Source organism: Urocitellus parryii, chromosome 5 (genome assembly GCF_045843805.1).
Source record: "Urocitellus parryii isolate mUroPar1 chromosome 5, mUroPar1.hap1, whole genome shotgun sequence".
Lineage (NCBI taxonomy): Eukaryota > Metazoa > Chordata > Mammalia > Rodentia > Sciuridae > Urocitellus > Urocitellus parryii.
This window is the reverse complement of record NC_135535.1, coordinates 44,874,794-44,900,877: the sequence shown is the minus strand read 5'-3', so window position 1 is coordinate 44,900,877 and position 26,084 is coordinate 44,874,794. Positions and strand designations below refer to the sequence as shown.

The 26,084-nt window shown below is 39.6% G+C and overlaps 1 protein-coding gene across 1 annotated transcript in view; it reads left to right on the top strand.

The window, feature by feature from the left end:
• Positions 1-1,119: 1,119 nt before the first annotated feature.
• The window catches only part of Trhde (thyrotropin releasing hormone degrading enzyme), a 377,691-nt gene continuing 352,726 nt past the window's right edge, over positions 1,120-26,084 (top strand). The window contains exons 1-2 of the mRNA XM_026386682.2: positions 1,120-2,024; positions 13,965-14,238. Of these exons, the coding sequence (XP_026242467.2) occupies positions 1,120-2,024; positions 13,965-14,238 (1,179 nt within the window). The remainder of the gene's footprint in view (positions 2,025-13,964; positions 14,239-26,084) is intronic.

Here is a 26,084-nt window from a genome sequence, read left to right as displayed (position 1 = left end):
CTCTCTAATCTCCCAGTGCCTGCCTCTGCCGCTCAACCGCTCCCCTCCCTCCCGCCTTCCCTGCCTCCTCGCGCTCTCTCGCTCTCTCCTTCGCCTTTCTCTGGGAGTTTCAGTCCCTGAATGCAGCTCGAGTAGCCCTGGTAATCTAGACCCGGAGCCTGTGTACACACGCACACACGCGCGCACACACATGCACACGCGCTCGCACACACGCACTTCGGCACTTCCCCCGGGGATATGGAGCAAACCTTCATCTACCTGAAGTGGATGGCCTGGCCGGACACTTCTTCCTCACTTGTCATCTCCGGAGAGCAGAGCGACATCGGAACCAGGGAGGTTGGCTGTCCGGTCTGCAACCTCACGCCGTTTGCCGCCGCCGGGGCTGCTTAAAGTGTCCAGGGTGGAGGAGAAGGCTTCTCCAGGGCAGATCCCCGGCAGAGCTACGCGGCCCTGGGACTTCCTTCGGCTGGTTCACTCCAGTCTTTCCCTCCATCACTCTCGGCCATCCTCTCCTCTCCTCTCGGGCTGCAGGGTGTATGGCTCGGGTGCCTCTCTTGCAGCTGCAGCTTCCATTGCCACTACGAGCACATCCCACCCAGAGGACTGCACGCCGCCGCTGGAGTGGGGGGAGAAAGCGGAAGCCCTAACTTCCCTCCCTACACCCTCGCTCTCCCCAGCGCTCCCGGTTCTCCAGCCGAAGGCCGGTTGGAGAGCTCCCGCGGAAAACTGGGCGAGAGCACAGCGCAGGGGAGGAGTGCTTGGAACCGCAGGCGCACAGGGGCGGGGGCAGCATGTGCCCAGGCGCCGGGTGATCGCCCGAGAAGTAGCGCGCGCTGGGTGAGAAAGACGCTTTCCAAGTTGGGCGCGTCTCCGAGCTCGTCGCCCCGCGCCTCGGCCGCTGGTGTCCGAAGAGAGGCGGGGCTGATGGGGGGCGCCGAGGCTGCCGTCGCCAGCGGCCAGAGCCCGTCTTAAAAGAACCCCGGCCAGCATCTCCAGGGTCCCAGCCGGCGTCGCGCCCGCGGTAGGGGTGCGCTCTCTGATGACTGCACTGGCGGTGGCCCGGGTGGCCCGCCCGCGGGGGGTGCCGGAGGGGGCGGGGGAAGAGGAGGAGGCGGTGTGATGGCCCTGGACGGCGAGCGGGGGGAGCAAGAGGAGGAGAAGAAAAAGAAGAAGAAGAAAAAGAAGAGGAAGAAGAAGAAGGAGGAGGAGGGGGCCAAGAAGAGCAGCTCACCCTTCGCAGCCACCATGGGAGAAGACGACAGCGCGCTCCGGGCAGGCAACAGAGGGCTCTCGGACCCGTGGGCTGACTCGGTGGGAGTGCGACCTCGCACCACCGAGCGCCACATCGCGGTGCACAAGCGGCTCGTGCTGGCTTTTGCGGTGTCCATAGTGGCACTACTCGCGGTCACTATGCTTGCGGTGCTCCTCAGCCTGCGCTTCGAGGAGTGTGGGGCAAGCGCCGCGCCAGGTGCCGACGGCGGCCCCGCGGGCTTCCCCGAGCGCGGTAGCAACGCTAGCCTCCCGGGATCAGCCCGGCGCAACCACCAAGCGGGCGGGGACTCCTCGCAGCCGGAGACCGGCGGGGTGGGCATCCCGGGAACCCCTTCTGCCCAGCCGCCGTCGGAGGAGGAGCGGGAGCAGTGGCAGCCTTGGACACAGTTGCGCCTATCCGGCCATCTCAAGCCGCTGCACTACAATTTGATGCTCACCGCCTTCATGGAGAACTTCACCTTCTCCGGGGAGGTCAACGTGGAGATCGCGTGCCGGAACGCCACCCGCTACGTCGTGTTGCACGCTTCCCGAGTGACGGTGGAGAAGGTGCAAATAGCCGAGGACCGGGCTGGCGGGGCTGTCCCGGTGGCGGGCTTTTTTCTCTACCCTCAAACCCAGGTCTTGGTGGTGGTGCTGAATAGGACCCTGGACGCGCAGAGGAATTACAACCTAAAGATTATCTACAACGCCTTGATAGAGAACGAGCTTCTGGGCTTCTTCCGCAGCTCCTACGTGCTCCACGGGGAGAGAAGGTACGGAGGGAGGCGGTGCCCCGCGCTGCCCCACCCCGCCAGGCGGCTCAAACCGCTGGGCGGCCGGCGACTTCAGGCACCCGGCTGGCTTCCCAAACCCAGGAAACCAGGGGTGGGGGAAGGAAGAGAAGGCGAGGTAGGACTGTCACCCAGAACCTTGGGAATCTCCTGATACCTGGTCTCTCACTGCTGCCCACCCCATAAACTTGCTTGTATCTAAAAATTAATGCCCCCTCTAGCCGGGACCTTCCCTCTTCAGGTCAAAGTTATTTAGCCAGCTGGGCATGCGTCTTTTTCTAAAGGGTAGTTTGTAACTGAGCGTTGCCCGAGTGACATCAAAACCTTGCCAAGTTACTGTCAGGGAAAATACTTGAGCTCCAAAGACTCAGCGGTAGCACAATCCCCTCTTAACACGCCCGCCTCCCCTGACTGTTAATCCCAGGGCAGGCAGAGAGAAGAGATAGGCTTTGGCTATATAAAGTTTTCCAAAATGGCATTAAAGAATCAGAGCGGCAAGAGCCATTCCCAGGGACCGACTGAGGGGGCGAGCATAGTGGGGAAGTTGCAGTGGCCAAAATCAGAGAGTAGTGACCTCGAAGGCACTGAGGACTCTCCAGTTATGCTGGGCAACTCCTTTTTTGAGTCGCTGCCTCTGGAAACAACTACAATGAAGAAAGGGAACATTAGTGGGTCAGTCTCAAATGCCTTGTTAGTGAGCGCCTTTGCTGTAGTTTAGATTTGGGCAGTATCCTATTTAAAAAAAAAATTTTTTTTTTTTTTTTTTGAGAGGCTGAGGTGCATTTCACCACCTGTTTAGAGCTCTCTGATTTCTGAGTCAACAGAACTGGGTTTCAATCTTCACAGTCTAGCTGTGATGAAGAGTTGAGGAAAGTATTTAACTCACCAATTGCCAATGACTGGGTACCTCTAGAGCTTATTACCCATGGTTTGTGAACTCAGTCCTGCTAGGACTCTATGGGATAGATGCAATTATCAGCACTACTTATCTTACAGGTGGGAAATGGAGGCACAGAAAAGTCCCAAAACTCACTCAGATTACAGAGCTCCTGACAAAGCAGGGATTTAGAGCCAGATGGTTTGGATTCAGAGTCCTTATTATTAATTCTTATTTGGGAATAACAACAACAACAACACTCTTTATGTGGGATTGGTGCAGATATCAATGAGCCAATGCATTGAAAAGTGCTTAGCCCTGTGCCTGGGATATAGCGTGAATGATGTGCTATTGCTCCTGTTGAATAAGTGATTCTTGCTTTTTTCTCTAAACCACTGCATTTAAAATAACTTCCATTAATTGACTATAGGGCAAATGAGCAACTCAAGTGAACTTAAAATGAAATCATCAGCTTCAGAGGCAGGGGAAGTTTGGCATTAGTAAGTAATGGGACAGAGCTTCTCCATAGGATCTCAGGTGAGTCTCACAACTGCAGGAAACTAGAGCTCAGAGCAGCCCAGGGCACCCTGAGGTCATCAGGCTTATTGTTAGAGAGCTAGGACTTGAATTTTGGTTTTCTGAGTCTTGGGCCAGGTTCATAGTATTTGGAAACTCAGAAGTTATTGTGTAGAAGCTGGGAAAATTTCAGTGTATAATGGAAGTACACAAAAGTTTTGTTATTTATATAGTGTTATAAAGTAACCTCATATAATGAATAAAATACCCAGTGCTTTAGTAGTTGCATGATAATTAAAACCTCCTAAAAGTGTAAGCACAAATGATTAAGTATAAATTATTCACTATCTAACTTCTAAGATCAGATATGGATTATTTAGATCCCCTTCCACCACTTCCTTCAGCATGTTCTAAAGAATACAGATTAAAAGTATTTCTAAACCCACAATTATATCAACTATGTGGGAAAAGGATAGAAGGCAAATTTGCCTGTTATGTGTAGAAACAAGCCTGTCATGTCAAAATGTCAATAGTGAGACATTGCATTTAATTACTGAAATATCTTGCTTGGTGAAATAAATCCTGATTTTTTTGAGCCATGCCATGCCAAAATATGTTTGGTAGAACTGAGCTTGATTTGGTCAGTGCTTTCAAATTAAGAGGACTCTTGAAAATACCAGATGTTTCAGCTTGACCCGTAACTGATTTCTTGAACCCCTAGTGCATGTTTGTATGCAAACTCTCTTTTTGAGTTTTCCCCAAAGATGTAAATAACTTGGTTGTAAGTTTAGCATAATGCATGTGTGGCTAAACTCTGCATCCCAGTAAAAATGCAGGATAGGATTCAATGTTTGGGAGATCCCAGGATGATTTTATTTCTAACCAGCATCTTAGAGATAAGGTTTTGCACCACTTTCCCCCTCCACTTCAATACCAGAATGAATCTGATAATTTCTTAGCTGTTTCTACTAGAGTTGATAAAGCAAGAGAAATCTAATAAACCATTTCACAATTATGTCAACATTCCATATATTAAACTTTTGTTGTTGTTGCTATGGATACTTGGAGCAATTTTAAGCAGAGGAATATCAGGAACTCAGCCAGAGCTGGACTGTTATTGGTGGTGATTTTGACCTCAAAATGCAATGTAAATTGGCATTTTAAAACCAACTTTCTAGAAACCAACTTTCTAAAAGGACACAGATGCAAACTGTGAATTTTCATTTGATTAATGACTGAATATCTTGATCTTTAGACATTTTTGCCAATTTAATTATAGGATAATTTCTGTAACAAAAACAAATATTTAATTTGCCAAAGGGAGCGTTGAGCAGCTTGAAAAACTTTAAAGTGCAATATTACAACTCAGTCCACTTTACTTTGCCTCTGTGGAGATAATAACTCATTGATATCCTATCAGTTCTATTGTTCATGTTACTCCTCAAAGATCAGAGAGAATTTTGGTGAGGGAGGATGGTTAGACCCTCTTGTGTGCTATGTACCTTTGACCTGTGGAAGGTTTTATCCCCTACCAGATGTTAGAGGCACCTGATTCTCCAAAGGTTAGAAGATAAGCTTTCCACTGAACCCCAAGATCCCCCAACTTCAGGCAAATCCTCCACTCATTCAGCTAAGATGTAAAATTTGTCACTTGTTGAATATTGAAAATGAATAAATTCTCTTAAGATTGAAATATTTACACACAAGCAATAAATTGTCTTCATTAGGCAGAACACAGATCCAGTTTTCTCTCAAGTAGGTATGCTGCAGGCAGATAGAAGGGCTGTGTATTTATGCCATAGCCTCTTATAGGAGAATAAGCTTGCTTAGAATTAGGCAGTATGTTCATTTACCTGAAGTAATTGTCGCTTGTGGGTAACCAGATGGTGAGCACACCCATGTTCAAAGTAGGGTACCTTAATTTAGATCCAGATGGTCGGATTGAAAGAGAAAATTTACCCAAAGTAAATGAACATTTTATTCACTTTCAAACGGGAGACTGTTTTTCTTTGACAAACTTTGATTGGGTCTCTAACATGCCAAAATGAGAGAAGTCAGAATAAAAATAGATGTTCTTTTTCTATAAACAAGTGTTTGGAGAGAAACCATGATCTCTTGAGTAAAATGGAAGAATAATAATTGTGGTTCTCAAAGAGACTTGGGACCACCGTTTTGCCAAAATTCTTGTGGCAAAGCACTCTGGGTAGATACTTGGCTCTTTTGTGATATTAGTGTAGATGGCTTGATGCTTTGTGGTTTTTCTGGAATGAATTAATATTATGATATATAATAAAAGCAGGAGAACTACCACATGATTTTGATGTTCAGAGCAGCCTCATTTTTCCCATTCACTTTGGCAAGCAGATAGTTTTACAAGAGCAAGTGGGAGTGTGACGCTCTTTGCCCTTCTGTAGAGGGCTGTGAACTGAAAAATCTTGAGAACCATTTGTTTCTGCGAAAAAGGTTTTATGTGATTCCTTGATGGATTTAGGTCATTGTTTTCCTGTCAGGCACACACAACCGTGTGGCTAAACTGAGTCCAGTGCTGGATTTTGGTAGCAATTCAAAAGGCTACCAAGAAACCAAATCTTATATACACATATATGTATGTATGTATGTGAATGTATATGTGTGTGTGTGTGTGTGTGTGTGTGTGTGAGTTACACACATGCACATATTTCATAAAAGCTTTGACCCTTTAATCATGACTCACTCAGGGAGGAGAATTCATAAAATTGGTACAACTGGTATTTTTTTACTATGTTTTTCTGTATTATCATCTGATTTGATCACCTTGATAGTAATACAACATAAAGCCTCTCTGAAACAGTTAAATGAGTTTGCTGTGCTTTTATTTCTTCAGTGCAACCAGATCCTGTTTGCTCTGGATCTCTTTCAAACAAAGATGGGCACGATGCTGGCTTTCCCAGCATTTGTTTGGTTTGTGGTTCACACAATGTATTTGTTTAAACTCATTCTTCCACTCTATAAGTGGGCAGACCTGAGACAGTGGAGCAGGGGGGTAGTCTTCTTGAGGGTGGTCAATCTGAGTGTTAGAATAAGGACTCACCTATTCAAGAATGACTTCCAAGAATGATTAAAAAAAAAACAAACAGCAAGAAAGAAACAATTTACCTTTAAAATACACTTTATAGTCCGTAAGGAAGGGCATCTCCTTTACTCCCATGTTCATGCTCCACCCTGAAGCAACGATAATAATCACCATTACCACCATTGTCATCGTCATCATCATATGACACTATTATCATTGTTCTCTTAATTCTTTGCTTGCTCTTTGCTTGCTCTTTACATCCTTCCAGATCTGTGATAGTGGTCAGGCTCCCCCAGAGATTTTCAAAGTCCTATGCCATCCTACCTAGAGAGGAGAGGCTGTCTCTCAAAGTTAGAATTTTGTTAGGTGGAATTTGGGAAAATTCAAATATGAAAAATACTCCCGCTCTTCCACTTTCCTGGACAATATGAGATGATTCTCAACAGGCGCAGCTGAATGGTGGCAGTGGGGCTATGGGGGTTGAATAAGAGTGTGTGTTTCTTGGAGCTGAGTAGGATGAAGGGCCTCCAGTCGTCTGAATGCCCAGGTGGGCCTGACCTTTAAGGACCTCTGCATCTGTTGTGCAGGGATGGTGGGAGTGGAGTTCTCCCTGTGCATACCTGGGCTGACTTGCAGGATGAAGTTTTAATTTAATTGTCTAGAACTTTCCTCCTAAATGCCCAAATCAAAAAAAGATCATTTTTTATCTTTATATCATTATTCTTTTAAGAGTCGATTCTAGCTTTTTTTGGTTGACTTGCTACATGGAAAACAGAGAGAGAGAGAGAGAGAGAGAGACAGACAGACAGACACACACACACACACACACACACACTATCTGTTTGTGTGTTTAGTGTGTTTCTTCTCTTCCTCCTAAGCAGAAGATCTGCAACCAGACTCCTTGGATTTATGCCCTAACTCTGCCACTTATTTGCTTTATGACCTTGGCCAATTTCCTGTTTTTTCTGTGTCTAGTGTCCTTGTCTGGAAAATGGGGATAATGATACTCTGTTTCATAGAGTTGTTGTGAGGATGGCCTGGGTAACAAAGCCCTGAGAACAGTAACAATTAGGAAGCACTTCTGTGGGTATTAAATATTATGTTATTTCCATGCCTGGAGATCTGCTATTTGCACTGCTACAAGATAGTGTAGGACCATGGGTTGTACTCTGTCAAAATGTGCACTATATTTATTCCTTCAGCTGTTGCCCCTTAAGCAGAGTTCAGAGAGGCAGAAGGAGGAACAGGCAGATCCCTGCCACTACAAGGAGAGGAAGAGGATAGGCAATGGGATTTCCTAGCTAGAGAAACCCCAAGCATGACTCAAACCCTGTGAGATGGAGAGAACTGAGGGAGCAGAAAGACTGGGGAAACAAAAGAAACTCAGAGCTTTCTGATTATGGCACTGCTGTCCATCAGCAGTGAGAACAGCAGGAACCAGCGACCGAAGGCTCAGGACAGTGCCAGTAGAGCAAGCAGAAAAACCCCAAGTGCCAAGCAAAAGGATGTCAGTCATTAGGTATGGCTTCCAAGACTTCATGTGAGTTTTGACAGTGGAAGTACTTTATACTCACATAATACTTTGCCTCTTTCCAAAATAAAGCAAATGAATCTCAGATACTAGTTTTTATTCATCCTTATGAAAACGTAATATTATGGCCTGGGAAGGTGATTTTAGTGCATTATTATACTCTTCATCAATGGTGACCCAGTACTCTATACTCATTTTTGATAAGAGTATTTAGAACTACATAAATGGGAAAACAATTATGAATATTGTGCTCTGTTTTTATAACACGATTATTCACATACGCACCACTTCCTACATACATATTGCTGGCATTATTGCATTATGTTTTTAGTTTACTAGAATGGTTATTTAAAAAATAGACTACACGTTTGCTTATAGCATTGAATATTCAGCAGAAGTACTTCTCTTCCGAAATGGCAGAGGTTTAATGACTCATTGAAGTACATAAAAATACACAGTCTAAACAAGGACCCATTTTGACTTAAAATGTTTCGTCATTGAGCAACAATTTGCATTTTGATTAACAACCTTAGCTTTAAATGCGATGTGTAACTTCCATGACCTTGTAACTTGGTTCACTTTCAATGGGACATGTGTACCTTCCTTGACTGTAACAGTCCATTGACTGCAATCAGTTGAATGGTCCATGGGAACTTTTCTTTACGTCTTAGGAGTTTATATGACCAGTCTTAAACTAGGCAAATTGCACTTGCCTTAGAAGTTCAAAGATCATGCTTTTTCTCTGTGCTCTACTTGAGGTGTACATAGATGTGGCCAAAATGGAAACCTTTCTGATGCTTCATGCCATTTGTGAGGTTCTCTTGTCATTGGTGGAAAGCCATGAATCAATCTGAATACTAAAAGTGTTATTCAAATGTTTGTTTCCTCTGTATATTTCACTGTTGTAAAAAGGCAAACAAAATAATGGAGCAGAAATTGTTTTGTATCACATACTGTAATTTGTTGGCAATATCAACCAACATTAATGCATTACTTCTGCTGAATATTATCATAATGACTTGACACAAGTAGCTTGCCTAGTGAACTTCCGCAGAAATAAGAAGAAATCAATTCTCTATATCCTTCGGAGGCAGCACAGCGCTTCAAGCCCTCCTTAGATCAACCAAAATGTCAAATAGACAAGTTGTTAAGGAAATCAGGTAATTTATTTTAGATAGAAAAGAATTACAAGACATCTATGTTATTCACATTTTCTTAGTTATGCTAAAGTGATGTCTTGGAGTGATACTTCCAGAGTGTCACTTTTGGAAAAGGTATTTTTTTTCTTGTAATAACAGGATATATACAAAGATAAAAAAATAGTTTGGGTTAAGAAAGCAATAGAAAAGCAGAAAACAAAATACTTGTCCCCATTATCTTCTGCTTTGTTTTACTTTTTGTTGTATTTACATACATATACATATATTTTATACCCATACTATTGATTAAAATGTTTTCAACTTTTAATTTTTTATTTCTTATACCTGGTGTGCTGCTGCTACCTCAGACTTACCTCATATTCACTCAGGCACCAAAAATCATTATTTTCTTTTTAAACCACCTTTTCTAAAGGCCTCTTTGATGTTTTTAATGACAGTATTCATTGAAGAAGTCTCACTTTGACCAGTTGAAGGCAATCATAAAATATATGAAGTAGAGATGAAATTATATTTTTGAAATCATACAGGCACTGTCACCTGTTGAGGGCACTGGCTTGAAACTGGCTCTCTTTGTTAAAAAGGAGTGTATCAGGGTGAGAGAGGTGTTAGAGATGGATACTGAGATCTGAAATAACCAGAATCTGCAAGACAGCTGCCAGAGAACTAAGTTAATATGTGTGTCAAAGCTATTTTAAAGATTTATTGCTAAGCCAGGCATTATGGTACATGTCTGTAATCCTAGCAGTTTGGGAGGTTGAGGCAGGATTGCAAGTTTGAGACCCACCTGGGCAATTTAGGGAGACCCTGGCTCAAAAATAATTAATTAAATAAATAAACAAATAAATAAAATAGGACTGGGATTGTAGCTCAGTAATAGTATGCCATTCCTAGGTTCCATTTATAGTACCACAGGGAAAAAAAATAAGGTTTATTTCTGTGCTACCTATCGCGGACCCCCTCATTTCTCTATCCATTCTGACCTTTAAACTTCTACCCAGGTTTCAAGACCAATTCTTACCCTTCCTTCTTTATAGGCCCCTCTTTGAGTTCTTTGGGCCAGTGGTTCTGAAGTGGGGCAGTTTTACCCCCAGCAGACATTTGCAGTGTCTATACATAGTTTTGGTCATCTGAACCATAGAGAGGGGATGCTACCGGCATCTAGTGGCAGAGCCCAGGGATACTGCTAAGCATTCTACAGTGCACAGGACAACATCCTGCCCACCCCTCCATCCAATCAGCACATGATTATCCAGCCTAAGATGTCAGTAGTGCAAAGGTACAGGAACCCTGCCTAAGGAGAATGTAATTTGTTCATGTATTTTCCTTCTTTTTCACGACTTTTAGTATAATACCTGTTTAAGTGTAGGCTTAATTTACTTTATTAGAGTATAAACTTCTTGCAGGAAGGAAGCATGTAAATTGACCTTTTCTCTCCAGTATTGAACACTCAGAAATGAACGAGAAGCAAATGCATTATAGAACTTGCAGTACAAATCTATTTATCAGTAGTGTAATTTCACATTTTAAAAGAACCTCATCAAATTTAGGGAATATTTTAGTTCTCATTTTTGTCTAGCTATAGAATCTTGAGCTTGGAAAAGACTTTAAAATGTAATCTAGTCCAACTGCTTTTATTTACCAAGGGACTCCTTTTGATTTTTTCTAAATACTGAATTGAAATTCAATTGCAATCGTCCTCAGGTGCCAGACTGTGAAATTGGTATTTCCTCATTTAGACATTATCAGAATATATGGTAGCCCTCTGTGCATAGATATATACTGTGTGTGTATGAATTCATTAAGAATATTAATTGCAGAAAATGTCACTAGATGATCTTGATAGTTCTTTTCAACCCAGAGGATCAGTGATTTAAATTGCTACCTTCCCTAACATATTTACTTAGTAAGTAAGGCAAAAAGAGACTGCATGATGTTTCCTCTGCACAAATATTTGGTTTATTAATTTCTCATTAGCCTAGAGGTATTTAGATCTTCTACATCTAATAAATTCCTACCCATTAATTACTTACTGTCAAATCTTTGATTTTTGCTTAAAGTCTAACATATTCTAATTATAACCTCTCTGTTGAACTCTTAAAGAACTCTTTACTAATATTGTTAGTTGACTTTTCATGTATTTATGTATACACAGAGACTCACTTAGGTTTTTTTTTCAGTTAGATTGTGAGGACTTTAAGGACAAAGATGGTTGGATCTTTAAAAAAATTCTATCAAGTAACTAGCATAGTAAAAAACTCACACCTAGCAGACAATATCTAATTGTTCAACAGTTGGAATTGGAGTTCTCAGATACTTGACTGTTAAAAGGGAACCCTTTTCCTCATATATAAAATTCCATGGGTATTTTTTAAATAGCCCCAGGAGAGAAATACCAAGATCAGTAGATGTTTTAATTAATATGTTGAAAGATAAGATTCACAAGTGTTCTGTAAGATAAAAGCACAGGAAGACAAAATTGCAAATGGGTGCTTTTTAACTAAAAGGTACTGACATTTCATTAAGCAAAAATGGTATCACTATCAGCAGAAAATAATTGGAAAAAAATATTACTGTGATCCTGGCAAATGTGGAAAGAAGATCCTTTGTTACCTACAGTTGAATTAAAACATTTATAAATTATGGCTAAGTGTTAATTTTACTGTTTTTGAAATGTAATTAGCTTTTCATTAGACACAGAACATGCGAGTTCTAGATTCAAGTTTGTGCTAATTGCCTGTATGTCTTTGGACAAATCACTTAACCTACTGGATCTAGTTTTTCTTTTAAGAAATTTTACAAGAATGGGATAATTTGTTTTTAACTTGCATTCATCTGTAATCTTATAGTTGTGTAAAGATTTATAGTTAAAACTTCTTTCCCATATATTATCTCATTTTATCATTTTGACAGTTTTGTGAGGAAGGCTTAGAAACTATTTCTTTCTACTAGTTAAAATCAAGCTCAGGTAGTTAAGTGACTTAACAAGGTCTGGTATATAGCACCCAGTGCTATTTCTAGGATGACTCTCGATAAGTGTACAATTTATCTTTAAGATGTTTTCTTTTTTTTCTATTTTAAAATTAAACTTTAAATAGTAGGCTCTTGACAATTTAAAAATGATATAAATATCTACACCTCATGGTTTGAACCAGGGATAGCCAGTTAGATCCAGTACATAGGTCAACCTGTATTGACTGATGACACTTGCCTGAAGTTACGTGCTGAGAATAATTTTGAGGACAAGTTTTGGATTTAATGGAAAATTTACCATGTTAGATTGGCCATGTATACCCTGGATGGTGGAGAGGGGAGCAGTAGTTAACTATTTAAGGAGTGAAGAACCTTTTAAAGAAATTGCTATCGTACTCAGTTATGTTTTATGAAGGGTCTGATATGGAATTGCTTTCAAGTTTTATAACTAGTATTATTTAAAAAGTTGGATTATCTTTTGCTGTGAATGTTTTCTTATTTAGAAGAGCATTGTTCTCAAAGTAACCAAGTTGGGTGTCTTCATTTTTAACTATAAACTGTGAAAGGATATAGAGGCTGTTTTTACTTAAGAGTTTTCATGACATATAGCTTGACCTCAAAATTGATGCATTAATTTATATATGTGCACACTTTGAAATTATGTATTTACTTTAACATGTATTAATACGATATATATTATCAGTACAGTAGTCCCCCTTAGTCATGGGGGATACCTTCCACGACCCTCAGTAGATGTCTGAAATCATTAATAGTCCTGAATTCTATATATACTATTTTTTTCCTAAATGTAGATTCCTATGATTAAATTTAATTTATAAATCAGACATAGTAAGAGATCAACAAAAACTAGTAATAAAATAGAACAATTAATATATTTTAATAAAAGTATATAAAAGTGGTCTTTCTTGCTCTCTCAAAATAAATTAATTTCTTATTGTACTATGGTAATATTTTTTGACTACAGTTAACCATGTGTAGCTGAAGCTGCAGAAAATGAGACCACAGATAAGGGAGACTGCTGTGGTGAAAATCAATGATCTCTGGACTATTCAGTATCAGTGTCTATTACTAAGAGAGGTTGAATACTGTGCATCAGTGACTTCTGGTTACCACCTGCCTGTTACATCCTGTCCATAGTGATAGGTGCTTTACCCCATTTTTCTCCCCCTCTGAGCTTTACAATACTTTTTCAGTTAGACTTGCTTATTTTCTTTTTAAGCAATGAACAATTGCTTAAAGTTTAGAAATTGCGCAGGCTGATACAGCTAAGGAACTCACGGAGCCAGAATTCAAATCAAGATTGAACACATTTCAAAGTCTTTTTTCTTAACAAAACCAGGCTATGTCTTGTTGAAATTTGAGGGTACAGATATTTCCTGGTGGAGATCTATGTTCTATTTATATTGGAGGACAACTTTTAGATTTGAGTTTCCTTATACCTTTTATGTCCCAGGCTTCAGGGAGGAAGGTAAAACCCACCAAAAGGCAGAGTCATTATGTCCCAATATTAGCCAAAATGATGTCAGTGAATTGTTTTTTATAAAGTGTACACATTTCATTTAAAATGTACTGCTCAGGATATAGAGAATTTACTTTAATTGAGACAAAAAACTTCCCTGAAGAACTTTCACTGTTGGGGAAATACGTTATGTGTGAATTTTGCTTTTATGCTATTTCTTGGATTAGGAAAAAAAATTATTTTCCAATTTGGCAAGATATAGTGTCAGCAAAAGAATGTAATGTGGACATAACTTAAGCCACAAATGTAATTGGAATGTCATTTTCTTTTTTCCAGGTTCCTTGGTGTTACTCAGTTTTCACCAACACATGCCAGAAAGGCATTTCCATGTTTTGATGAGCCAATCTACAAGGCCACTTTCAAAATCAGCATTAAGCATCAAGCAACCTATTTATCTCTATCCAATATGCCAGTGGAAACTTCCGTGTTTGAGGAAGATGGATGGGTAACGGATCACTTTTCACAGACACCTCTCATGTCCACATATTATTTAGCCTGGGCGATTTGCAACTTCACATTCAGAGAAACCACCACCAAGAGTGGGGTTGTAGTAAGTATTTTCAACCTAATGCTGTTTTGGAATAATGAACACTCTGTTAATGAACCTGATTTCTGGATTAATAATGAATCACTTATAACCTCTTTACATCTTATGTAGTTGAATTCTTTAATTCTTTGGGGCAAAGTATCTTCTTGGTTTCAGAGTCAAAGAAAAACTTCTTTTCTACCCAGCCCTCTTATTCCTTTAACCACCTCTGCCTACCTACCTCATCATCCCTCTTCATCTCCCCTGGCCCCCACCCCACCCTGGGGTATTTCTAAAACAGCTATTGTCTTCTCTAGGAAATTGCCTGTTTCTGCTTCTGTGGGCTGGGGAAACTTCTTGCTATGGTGAAATATTCCAAATGTACTGAAAATGTGGCAAATAACATAGTAAGCTCCATACACTTACAAGCCTGATCAATAGAATATGAATATTTTGCTAACTTTGCTTCAGCTTATTTCATTGAATAGAGCTGAAGCCCTCTTGTAGCCCTCCCTGATCTCATTCCCTTGCCCCCCTTAGAGATGACATTGCCATGAATGTGCCATTTGTCATTTTCATGCATGGTTCCGTACAGTTTGTATATGTCCACTTATAATACATATCCTGCTTTACATTTTGATATAAGTGATGTTATATTATAGATGTCCTTCGACAGCTTTTTTAATACCTTTATTTAATTCATTATTTTATATATATACATATATACACACACACTTAGGTGGTGCTGAGGATCAAACCCAGCGCCTTGTGTGTACCTGGCAAGCTCTCTACTGCTGAGCCACAACCTCAGCCCCTACAGCTTATTTTTATTTCATTTTATTTTCTTAGGAAGGATGAAATTCAGGGAGCATTGTCTGCCATAAATTTATGATCAGGATCGATTGGATTTTCTTTGATCGTTATTATTTGTGACACCATGGTGTTCCGGGCACTTTTCACATACTATTACAGTGTGTTTTGCTGGGCCAGGCCGTGCCAGATTAACAATTGCTTTCTCATTTCAGTGGTTTACACAATAAATATGCATGTGTTTTATTTTCTTATGAACCATAAAGCAAGCTATTACGATTTTCTTTTTTCCAAATGAGTAAATTAAAGTTTAAAGAGATTAAGTAACTTGCCCAGGGTCAAAAAAATTAGAAAGTGATAGAGACATAAGCCAAATCTGTTGGTTTGATCTCTAATTTTGTGCTGTCCCTCCTGTGCCCGAGGAACTCTGTTTCACCGTTTCGCCTGCATGTCTATAAGAGAGCTCAGCTTGTGATTCTCCCATCCCACAGCCATCATGTTCAATGTTGCTTGAACATAACAGAATAGGAGAATAGAAATCTATATTTTTGATCTGTAGAAAGTTCATAGCTCTACAGTAACCTCAATTTTGAAAAATAGTTTTGGATAAAGAAATTTTTCTCACTGTTACTTTTAATTTAAATCACAGTGGAACCTGTTTTAAAAAAATAAAATCTGCTTCATAACAAAATTAATGCCATTATTGAAGAACTACATAGAGTGAATTCATCTGTATAATCATTAAAATAATATCCTAAATACAGACTGTAGAGGGTGGTTGGGAGGCATTTTACCCTTTTGGGCTTATAATCATTGGAATGTTGAATTCCTCTGATGTTTGTTGATGTCATCTATGGCCATTTCAAAGATGTACTCATTGGACCATAAACCGAAAAAGGAACATGAAGACACCTCATTTCCTTTTGCGTGTTCAAAAGTTGATGATTGACTTGCTGTGGGTCAGCTAGCATGAGGTATACTGGAAATGCTTTTTCTAGTATATTTCCTTTAAAGTATCTTAAAAGTGCCATCAGCCCTACACAGTTATGCTTGTTGCTAAGTGACCCATTTTTAAAACCAGACACACTCTAATTATTTAGATGTGACTTCTCTTTGGAGTTGAGAATCTCTAAGCAATTAGTAAACATTTAAAATTTTCTGCTTAATAATTTGTGTGTAGAAAAGATAAAACATACTACCGGAAAACATCAAAAGGTCAACTGAAATAAGATTTTAGATTATATAATCTAAAAATACTAAAATCAGCAAAGAAGAAAACAAAATTGCCATTGGGAGCTCTTGTTTATCAACTGTGAAAATACAGTTTGAAACTTGACTCTCTTTTTCTGTCACCCCTTTGAAATTCAATCTATTTTCTTTTCACTGCCTTTCCCCTTCATTACTGGGAGCACATGGGAATGACGTTTTTCAACCCTTGACAGCAAAGGAGAGGAAGTTGAGCTTTAAAATCTTGGATATGGGATGGTTGTGTGAAGTCCAGGTGTTCATTTCAGACCAGAAGGTGAAACAATTTTCTTTGAGCCCTGAGAAAGGAACATTGGTAGCATATTAATAATGCAGAGCAGAGTTGTGGCAGTGCCCTAAATGTGAATCTTCGAGGCATTATTATCGCCGTCATTACTTATCAAACTACCTAAACTTTGTAAAACACAGTTTTAAATAGTTAGAACCATAAAAATCTAAGATCCCTCTAGTACAAACATTGGAAATGCAACCTTCATGTTGAATGCAGACAAGTTATGTTTGCCCAACCCTAAAATGACTTATAATGTTCCTAATTAGTTGTCAACACTTAGAAATTGAGAGATTTCACAGAAAACTATTTATCTTTATCAATAATTTTTATAACACTGGGCCCACATTTCCATTTGGCAATGTTTTTTCATTCACTTGTTCCTTCAAAAGAAATTTATTGACAGAGTCTCAGGTATTGTTCTAGGCTCTCATGATACAGCAGCAAATAAAGCAGAAATTCCTGTCTTCAAGAAGCGTATATTCTACTGAGAAGAGAGAGGCAATAAACAAATAAATGTCAGGTGGTGATATAGACTATGAAGAAAATCAGTATCATTTATACATGGCATTTGCATCTTAGTGTAACTTAATACAGACCACTTATATTCTTTTGTGTCTGGTTTCCTCTTTACTGTTATTTATTACCTACCTCATCCTGTAGAAATCTGAATTTCAGAATCTAGTCTAGGACCATAACTTAAGAGGGCAGCCAGGGAATGTACAGAGGAAAAGCAACTGATTCACTAATTTTGAATTAGTGTCATCAGTATTCATTAATTGTCAATTGGAAGTTGTAGAAAATAACTAAAACTAGAGGAAGAAATTGCTAAGAGTTAGAGTCCAGGGATTGGGCTTCATGGAGGAGAAAGAAGTTAATTAGGTCCAAAATGGTGATTCGGTCTTAGAGAATCAGATAATGCATACATATAATCCATGGTAGGGCAGATGTTAATAAGAAAAGATATAGAGGTAAGGATATCCCCGTGGAAAATAGTGTAGCATTATGGTTACAAACCTGGATTTTGGAATCACATAGGTCTGTTTCATAATTTGTTTTGCTTCTCTATGACCTTCGTTAATTACTTACCATCATCTCTTTGTCCTGGTTTTCTTGTTTGAAAATTGGAAGTATCCATTCTTCTTTTTACAATGTTGTTCTGCTTACCATAATGCCATAACAAACTGTTCCAAAATGTGTGAGGCATATATTGTGTTATGCTGAAAAATTTCTGTGGGTCAGGAATTTGAAGGGCAGAGTGGGAGCAACTTGTCTCTGCTTAGTGATTTCTGGGTCTCAGTTCAGTTTGGGAGACATGATGGTTGATAGCAACCTGACAGCTGTGGCCAGAATCATTTGGAACCCCCTTTCTCTGGCTGTTAGTCTCTTGGGATGTTAGCTGAGGCTGCTGGCTCCAACATTTCCATGTAGCCTCTTCATGTGATCTGGGCGTGCTCAAAGCATGGTAGTCTCAGGAGGGTTGGATTTCTTAAACTCATTCAGATTATGAAAAGGAAGTGTCCCAGAAGAATGAGGTGGAAGCTCTGTGTCCTGTTTTGACTTACGTTTAGGAAGTCACACAGCATTGTTTCTACTATATTCTGTTGATGAGAAGTGAATCACTAAGCATAGTATTGGCTCATCAGAAGAGAAAATAGACCCCAGCTCTTGATGAGAGGAGTGTCAAAGAATTTGTAGACCTTTTGTAAAATCAACAGCCTGTTCCCTGCTCACAAATCACTTACATTTATCCCATATACAACTTATACTTGCCAGTGGGTCTGATTCCATTTGTAACATCAAGCTAAAGCTTGAGATCTGTGATCTTTTCAGCCAATTTAGGTTCAGGTGCAGATGAGAATGACTTGGGTTTGATTTGGGGATGTGGTTTATCTCACCCTGGTGACCCATTACCTAAAATCAACAAGTTATTTTTCCCTATGTTCCTTTCCACCCCATCACTCTAGTCCATCAGAGAAGAGTGAGACTGGAATATAATTATTGAAATAGCTCTCTCTATTTATGAATGGAGAAAATGGGAAGTTAAAGTAGTCATTGGTCCACTGAAATTCTGAAATCCAACTGGTTACGTGTTGTTGATTCCTTAATACTGGCTCAGCACTGCTCCCTGGGAGTTGGTTTCTTGGCATGTGCCCCCATCCTTTGGACTCTCAGTTTTGTCTTGGAAGGCATTTTTTCTTTCCAAGTGAAAAGTAGTTTGTGTTTACAATTAAATAATAATAATTAAATAAAAGGAGTTTGTGTTGCAATTGAATACCCTCAGTTTGCTTCCTACCAGTAAAAAGCTGGGGTTCCAAAGTCTAATGCTTGTTTGTATTGATTTTTTTTTTACTTTAAGAAAGCATACATATATAAAGTGATGGATGAATATATCAACTCCATTAGGCAAAATTATACCCACAGATCTCTTTAAGATGAACCTTTGTCTATTTTGAGGCTTTGTGGAGTAAAGATTCTTAGATGCTCATTATTTAACAGACTTTATTAGGCATGCCATTATTATTTTTATAAAGTGTTTTGTGATTTTGAAAAGGTTATAGGGCACCATTTTAAGAGTTTCTTAGGTCTTAAGATAATAATACTTTTGGCTGCATCTTCAGATCATGTTTTCCAGATAGTGACCTGTATATGTTTTTTTATTTTTTTTCCCCTGACATTGTTTCTTGTGTTGATCATCTTTGGCCATCTGTTGAAGCTAGGAAGGAGAAGAGTTTTAATTTCTAATCCAATGAATCCTGGCTCTTTCACATTTTCTCTAAATTTTGCTTGAAAACTGGACAATTTATTCTTTTATCTCTTCTCTTTTATAAAGTTCATGGTCCATAAGGGGAAGCAGGGGGCATGTTTAGTGTTCTGCCTGGAAGTTTCTTCAGCTAAAAAATATGGTTCGGTAGTTAAAGTTCTTATTTTTCTTGGTACTATAAAGGTTAGGGTTGCCCGATTTTCTTCTACTACATGACAAAGATCATCCTTTCTTCAGATTTCAATAGCATTTACCTTACTGTCCCTTCAAGCCCTCCTTAAAGGCCCCCCCCCTCCAGGTCCATAGGCTATGCTAACATCCCCTCAAGACTTCTCTGGGTTTTGCCCACAGTCTAGTTCCAAAGCCAATTCACAAGTTTCTAGGCTTTTTTTGTTTTTTTAATGGCAGAACCCAACTTCCTTCTAAAAGTGGTTCCAATCAATATTGTGAATAAGGAACCATCCTAAAACAGCGATAAAAAACCATTGTTTTTGCTTTTGGATTCTATGGGTTGAGTTTGGGCAATACACAACAGGGAAAGATCAACTCTGCGTCACATGTCGGGGTATCACCTGGGGAGGCTCATTGACTGTGGTGACAGAATAGCCAGAAGCCTGAGTGATCTGAGCCTGAGGAGCATCTCATTTGGGTTATAGGATCTCATTGGGGCTCTCATCTGGGACATATGTGTGTGGTCTCTCCAGGTGGCCTGAGCTTTTTTGTAGTATTATGTTCAGATAAAGGGAGTATTGTTAAAGAATTTGCAGCCCCTTTTATAATTACTGCAGTTGTAATGAATATTATAGGAAATTATGCATATAAGATTATAGGCACAGTGCCTGACATAGTACTCATTATAAGGATGACAATTACATTGATGATATATTCAGAGATCACAAAGGGAGTAGTGAAATGTAAGTGTGAAAGGTAGACGGAAACTAGTTGGTGGAAGAGCTGGAAGAGCTTGATGCTGGTTAAATTTTAACATTTTATTTAGTTACCAGTAAGAGCTATTGGGAGTTTAAAAGCCTGAGATATGAGAGAGATAATTTTCATAATCTGCCTAGGAAAGACATACAACATATGCAGACAGGAGGAGACTGGAAGCAGGGTTTCATTAAGCTAAGAAACCTTGGACTAGAGTAATTAAAATTGAAATGGAAAGGATAGTGTAGACATGAAAGGCACTTTAAGGGTAGAATTGGTGGGACTTGGTGAGGGACCAGAGACAGGAAAAAGAAATGTCAGGGAAGTATGGATCAAAGAGTCAAGAATGACTTTAAAGTTTAAGGTAAAACAGCTCTATAGATTCTGTACTCCAGATTCACTGTGGATTTTTGATTGGCTGCTGCAACAGGGAGGGTTTCATTTTCTGCAGTCAGTCTCTTGGAGGCATGTCTGTACTGCCCAAGTGACCCCTTTGTTCTATTACAAATGCTTATACAGAATTTTGTTAGCTTTTTAAATTAGTAAGTAATAAAAAGTCAATTTAAGCTCCAGCAAAAAGGGAAATTCACTAGGAAGAAATTGGGGCATTTTAAAGAAAACCTGGGGCTTGGAACACTGAAGAATTTGGGAATCCCATTTCATGTGCTGGTCAACGTTTCATCTGCTTTACTTTAATCTCTTTTGTTGGACAGGATGCCTTTTATCTTTGTGGTGAAATATTGCTGCCAAAAGTTCCCATGTTCTGCCAATTGCTGTGCAGACCCCAAGAGAGAAAATGACCTTTATCAATTCCCAAACTCTAGAGAGTGTATATTGATTGCCATAGCTTGAGTCAAGTGATAATCTCTGTGTGTGGAGTGCCCCTGTGGTGTTGTATGATAGGAACATGACATCTTCTGCTTCAACCTTGTGGATGGGAGTACATGCTACACAAAGGAGGGAGTTCTAGAGAAGAGATGCTGTGCACAAGAACTACTACAAATGCCCCAAATATACTTTTTTAGTTTTTTTGTTTGTTTGTTTAGACTGACTACAATAGGAAGGATACACAAAATTTATAGTGGTGGTGTAAATGTATGTGTACCTACATCCTGGCAAGTATAACACACACACACGTAATGCAGATTTCTAAAGCTCATTATTCCAGTGATGAGATTCTGTATATACACTCAAATTGTGGAACAATTATACTGCGTAGTTTCTTACTGAAAACAAAATTAGGTCTCACTTTATTACAGGAATAAGAACACTGTAGATTAATGTATCTAAGCATATATATTTTAGTTTTTTAAAAATATGTTAAAAATAGGAGTTCTGTTGTTATTAGATGCTCTGGTTAGATTGGATTATAAATGTAATAATGGCCCACATAGGAAGAAATAGTAATAGGAGAGTCAGATTATAATCTATTTAGGAATCTAAGTAGAGACTTCCTGCCTACTGCAGGAGTGTTAGTCATCTTCTTCCTCTGTGCTCTTAGAATACTTTATATTCTCACTCCTCATAGCCATTGTTCTGCTGTTCATCTTTTTTCTTGCTGGATGATATGCAGGAAGACACCATATCTTACTCATCTTTGTTAGACCAGTAAATCACATTGCATGTAGAACATGGTAGAGACCTGGTGAAATTTCTCTGGAGATATAAATGCTGGATTCTGTTCAGGTCATCACATTTTCAATGTTTTCCAAAACCTTTTGATGAGGATTAATATGTGGGATGTGAAATTCATGAGCAATAATTTTGACCAATATTGAAATATAAAGAGGAAATGTTATAACACAGATATCACTACTTTTGGGGAACTCTGCAGGAAGATGTAGGTGAAAGTGTTGCTAAAGAGAATTGAAGTGAAAACTTTTACTGCCAAATGGGGAACTGAATCTAGTATAGAGTTGAACTTCTGGAGGACATGGTACCTGGGAGGAGAAATGAGGTGGTTTACTAAATGGAAGGCCAGCAATTGTCTTTGTTCTCTATTAGGAAAGGAAAGTCTCATAAGTATTGTTAATTGGCTGGCAACAGCTGGGAGTGGCTTGGTGGGCCTGGGTTGACTGGGTGGTCTGAAGCCATGTGGTGACTGTCTTGAGGTTGTGATATCCAGCTCACCTCTGCTGCATCAGGGAAATGCCTGAGCCAGGCTTGGGTCACTCAGGTCTGCAGTGTTGGGAGTAGGCCTTATGGGCAGATCAGGAATTCATTAAAGTCAAGGGATTTGAGCACTTAAGAATAATAAAATTGAACCTCCAGAAATGTTATTAGTATGGTAAGAAAAGAGTTTCTGTTAAGGAATGAGTATAGAGTGAAGAAATGGATGTAATGATTATAGACCAAGTTCTTTGGTGGAATAGTTAAGGGAAGAGTTAGGAATATATTCATGTAGAGCTCATTTCAAGTAATTTTAGGTCACGGGAGAGCTAAATCTATAAGAAGAGGACAAATATTTTCATACAATAGCCAAGAACTATATGATGTTTAGTAGCTTGTGTCTGTCAGAAAATATAGCAAAGTTCTTTTGTGCCTCCCTGCAAGTTGTAAGAACCAAGGGATTAGAATAGAGAAAACAGATGTAGGGAGATTGAACCTGGGGGATTGACAAGCACACATAGCCAGCCATCAGGAGGGTAAAACCTCCAGAGCTTCAGTGATGACATTGTTGGAATCATTAGCTGTGGTATCCAGAGAAGCTGCAAGGCAAATAAACCCATAATGAGAGTGATATTCATCAATTTTATAGGGAGGGTTGGAATATAGAACCATAGGAATAAAAGGTATGCGTGGAAAGATGAAGTGGATGGGGTGGAAAGATGGTCTGTCAACAGTAAAGAGGAGGGTTTTAGATTTCAGGGTGATTTGGAGGAGTTTTAATTCTGTGATTGCAAAGTGGAATGGATGAAGGGTCTGAAGATAAAATAATGGAGTGAGCAGAAATAAAGTAACTGTGAGGTCATATTAGAACAAATCTCTAATTTGGAGGGGAAATCCTTGAGAATGTTGACAGGAAAGCTGTAAGCCAGACTTTGGATTCATTCAAGAAGTGTGAGGGTATCATCCATTGGCCTAGATGGGGAACAGGATTAGTAAGTGATATGAATTCCAAAAGATGAAAAAGCAGTAGTGGTGGGAGCTGGGAAAGTGCTCATCCTGCTCTCTGGCTCTGAGGGTGTGTGACAGCAGGTCTATAGAAAGATGAGAATGTGGGCAAAAGTACAGGATAGGAATCAAGGGTTTGTTTAAAGGATAAGAGCTGTTGAAAATAAGGATTATTTACACAGCGGGTGGAATGATAGACTGGAGGGATGTGTTAACAACAGAAGAGGAGGAGGACTGAGCAGTCCAAATTAAATTAATGAAGGAGCTTATAGAAGTATCCGGCCTTGAGGTGTCCACTGAGACATTGGTGTAATGGAGTGTGCTTCAGCAAATCTCCATCCCCTGGTGGCTGGCCTGGGCTGATGGTGGATTCAGTGATGAACGATAATGGGTTTTGTTATACAATCCACAATTTATCAAATGCCCTGAGGTTTAAGAATCTATATATTAAAGAGGCTAATAGAAGCTCAGGGAAAATCTTAAGTGAAAAGCAAACGAGCCTACAGAGTAGAGCAGTTTGGCCAGGGCAGAGTGTTCATGGTTGTGGTATGTTTGTGCTGAATAATGTGTGGGATAGATTGCCTGGTGTGCAGCTAGGTATGCTTCTTGTGCGGTAGAGAGAAGGGAGATGATTCTGGCTATGATCCTTCTTCCCTTATTCTTCCTGGAAGGATTTTGCAGAGGAGGCTTTCAGTTCAGTTGCCTTTTAGCTATGGTTGTGGTGTTTAAAGTAAGGGCATATCATCTGATAATAGAATAAAGGCTTGCTTTTTCTTTTTGTGCTGTTTACTTTCCTTCTGATTTAGGATTAATTATTTTTTTCCTGTTCTGAATATTTTTTCCTTCTAGTTCTTTGGGACATTTTAGAGGACTGTTTTATCCACATATTTGTAATCTAAAAAGGTAGAGTTTTTTTTTTTTTTTTTGCACAGTATGGAGGAGGGCTGGGGTTGGAAATGAGGATGGAATTTTATGGAGGAGCCAGATCATGAGGTGTCTATATGTCATGTTCTGGAGTCTGGACTTAATCCTTTAGGCAGAGGGAACCATTAAAAGATTTGAGCTTGGGAGGGTTTCAGATTGCATTGGGAACTTTTTCTAGAAACATGATGATGATACCAGATATTTCATCATCTTTGTGAGAAGACTGTCAGTTCTTTTTGTTCCTAATTTACTTGATCAGGATCTGTTTTCCTGTTTGATGAAGGCTGCCATGCTGTTTAGCTCAACTTTCCTGAGGATTAGTGAATAGGCCTTCAATATATGTATGTGTGAGTGAATTGCTTAGATGGCAGTTGGCATGAAAATGTAGCCAAACTTTTGCATCTGGTTATAGTCCAGAGGAAAAGAAATCTCTGGGTAACCATGATACGTTACAAACAAGATCATACCATAAAGATTGATATTACTTGGGTCAAAATGATTCTTATGGGTTTTGATGTCAGGTATCATGAAGACTAATCACAATGTTTGGTTAAGATATGTTAATATTTCTGCAGATAGAACTTGTAGGAAAAAAATATTATTTTCTGAAGAGTCAAATATTCCTAGAAGGCCTCTATGTTCAGATGGATAAATACAGTTGAACATACAGAACAGAATAAGATATCAGAAGTAGGAATAGAACTGCTTGTCCTCAGCCACTGCCACCTACTAATGTTTCTTGACTTCCTTATCAGACCAGATGGCAGGATGGAAACTCGCTGGGTCTGTGAGATGCTGCTGTTTTCTGATTAGGTTTAATTTGGGGAGGAACTGGCAGATGCCTGGAACCAATCACTATCCATATGTGCTGTTCACTTGGAATTGAAAAATATTGCTTACCATATTTCTGAGCACCATAGAAAACCATTCCTCTATTCATTCACAAGTATATATTGTGCAGCTATATTTAATAGTGAACTGATAAATCGGAAAAATTCAGCCTAATTAAGAAGATCAAAGAGAACAGCCCAGGCAGAATAAATAAGTTCATTTAGATGTAGGATTTTGAGTGGTAGAGAAAGGGAAAATTACTGATTTTTCTGATTAACCATAGTTAGCTCTCCGATATCCATACTAGAACTCTATCTCATGTCTGTCTCTCTCTCTCTCTCTCTCTCTCTCTCTCTCTCTCATCTGTCTATCTATTAATCATCTGTATCTGTATATCCTGGGAATCTCACAAAAATAATGTATAACACACACACACACAGAAATGCACACACATACTCCCCATGGTACACAGCAAGTTCCTTGCCCAGAGCATTCAGTAAACATTCAAAGCATGAGTGATATAAGATGCATTTTAAAGGAAAATCAGTAGATTTTTTCAAGAGTGCCTTGATGTGGGTGATAAAGGATTAAAAGTGGATCAAAGAAAACCTCAAAGTTTTTGTTTGCTTGACAGAAAGGATCATGTGGTAGGACCCTGCTCTTACTTCTGGAAGTTTCTCTGTTTGCTTTCTGCATCTGTCTTTCTTACTTTCTTCTGCTCTCCTCTGCAGAATTCCAGGTACAGGAGGAGGACTGCCCAGAGTGAAGCTTTGTACTTCCTCTCTTTCCCTGAAAGTTCATACTACACAATCCTGTCATACCCGTGAGAGAAAATGAAGAAATACGGAGTTCTTCTTCTCTTTTTTAATATTGCAAATTTATTATATGTGTCTCTCTGATGAAATGTAAATCTTTTAAATGGCAAGTCAGGCTGAAAGTTAGGTTATCTTCACACATGCCTAGAAT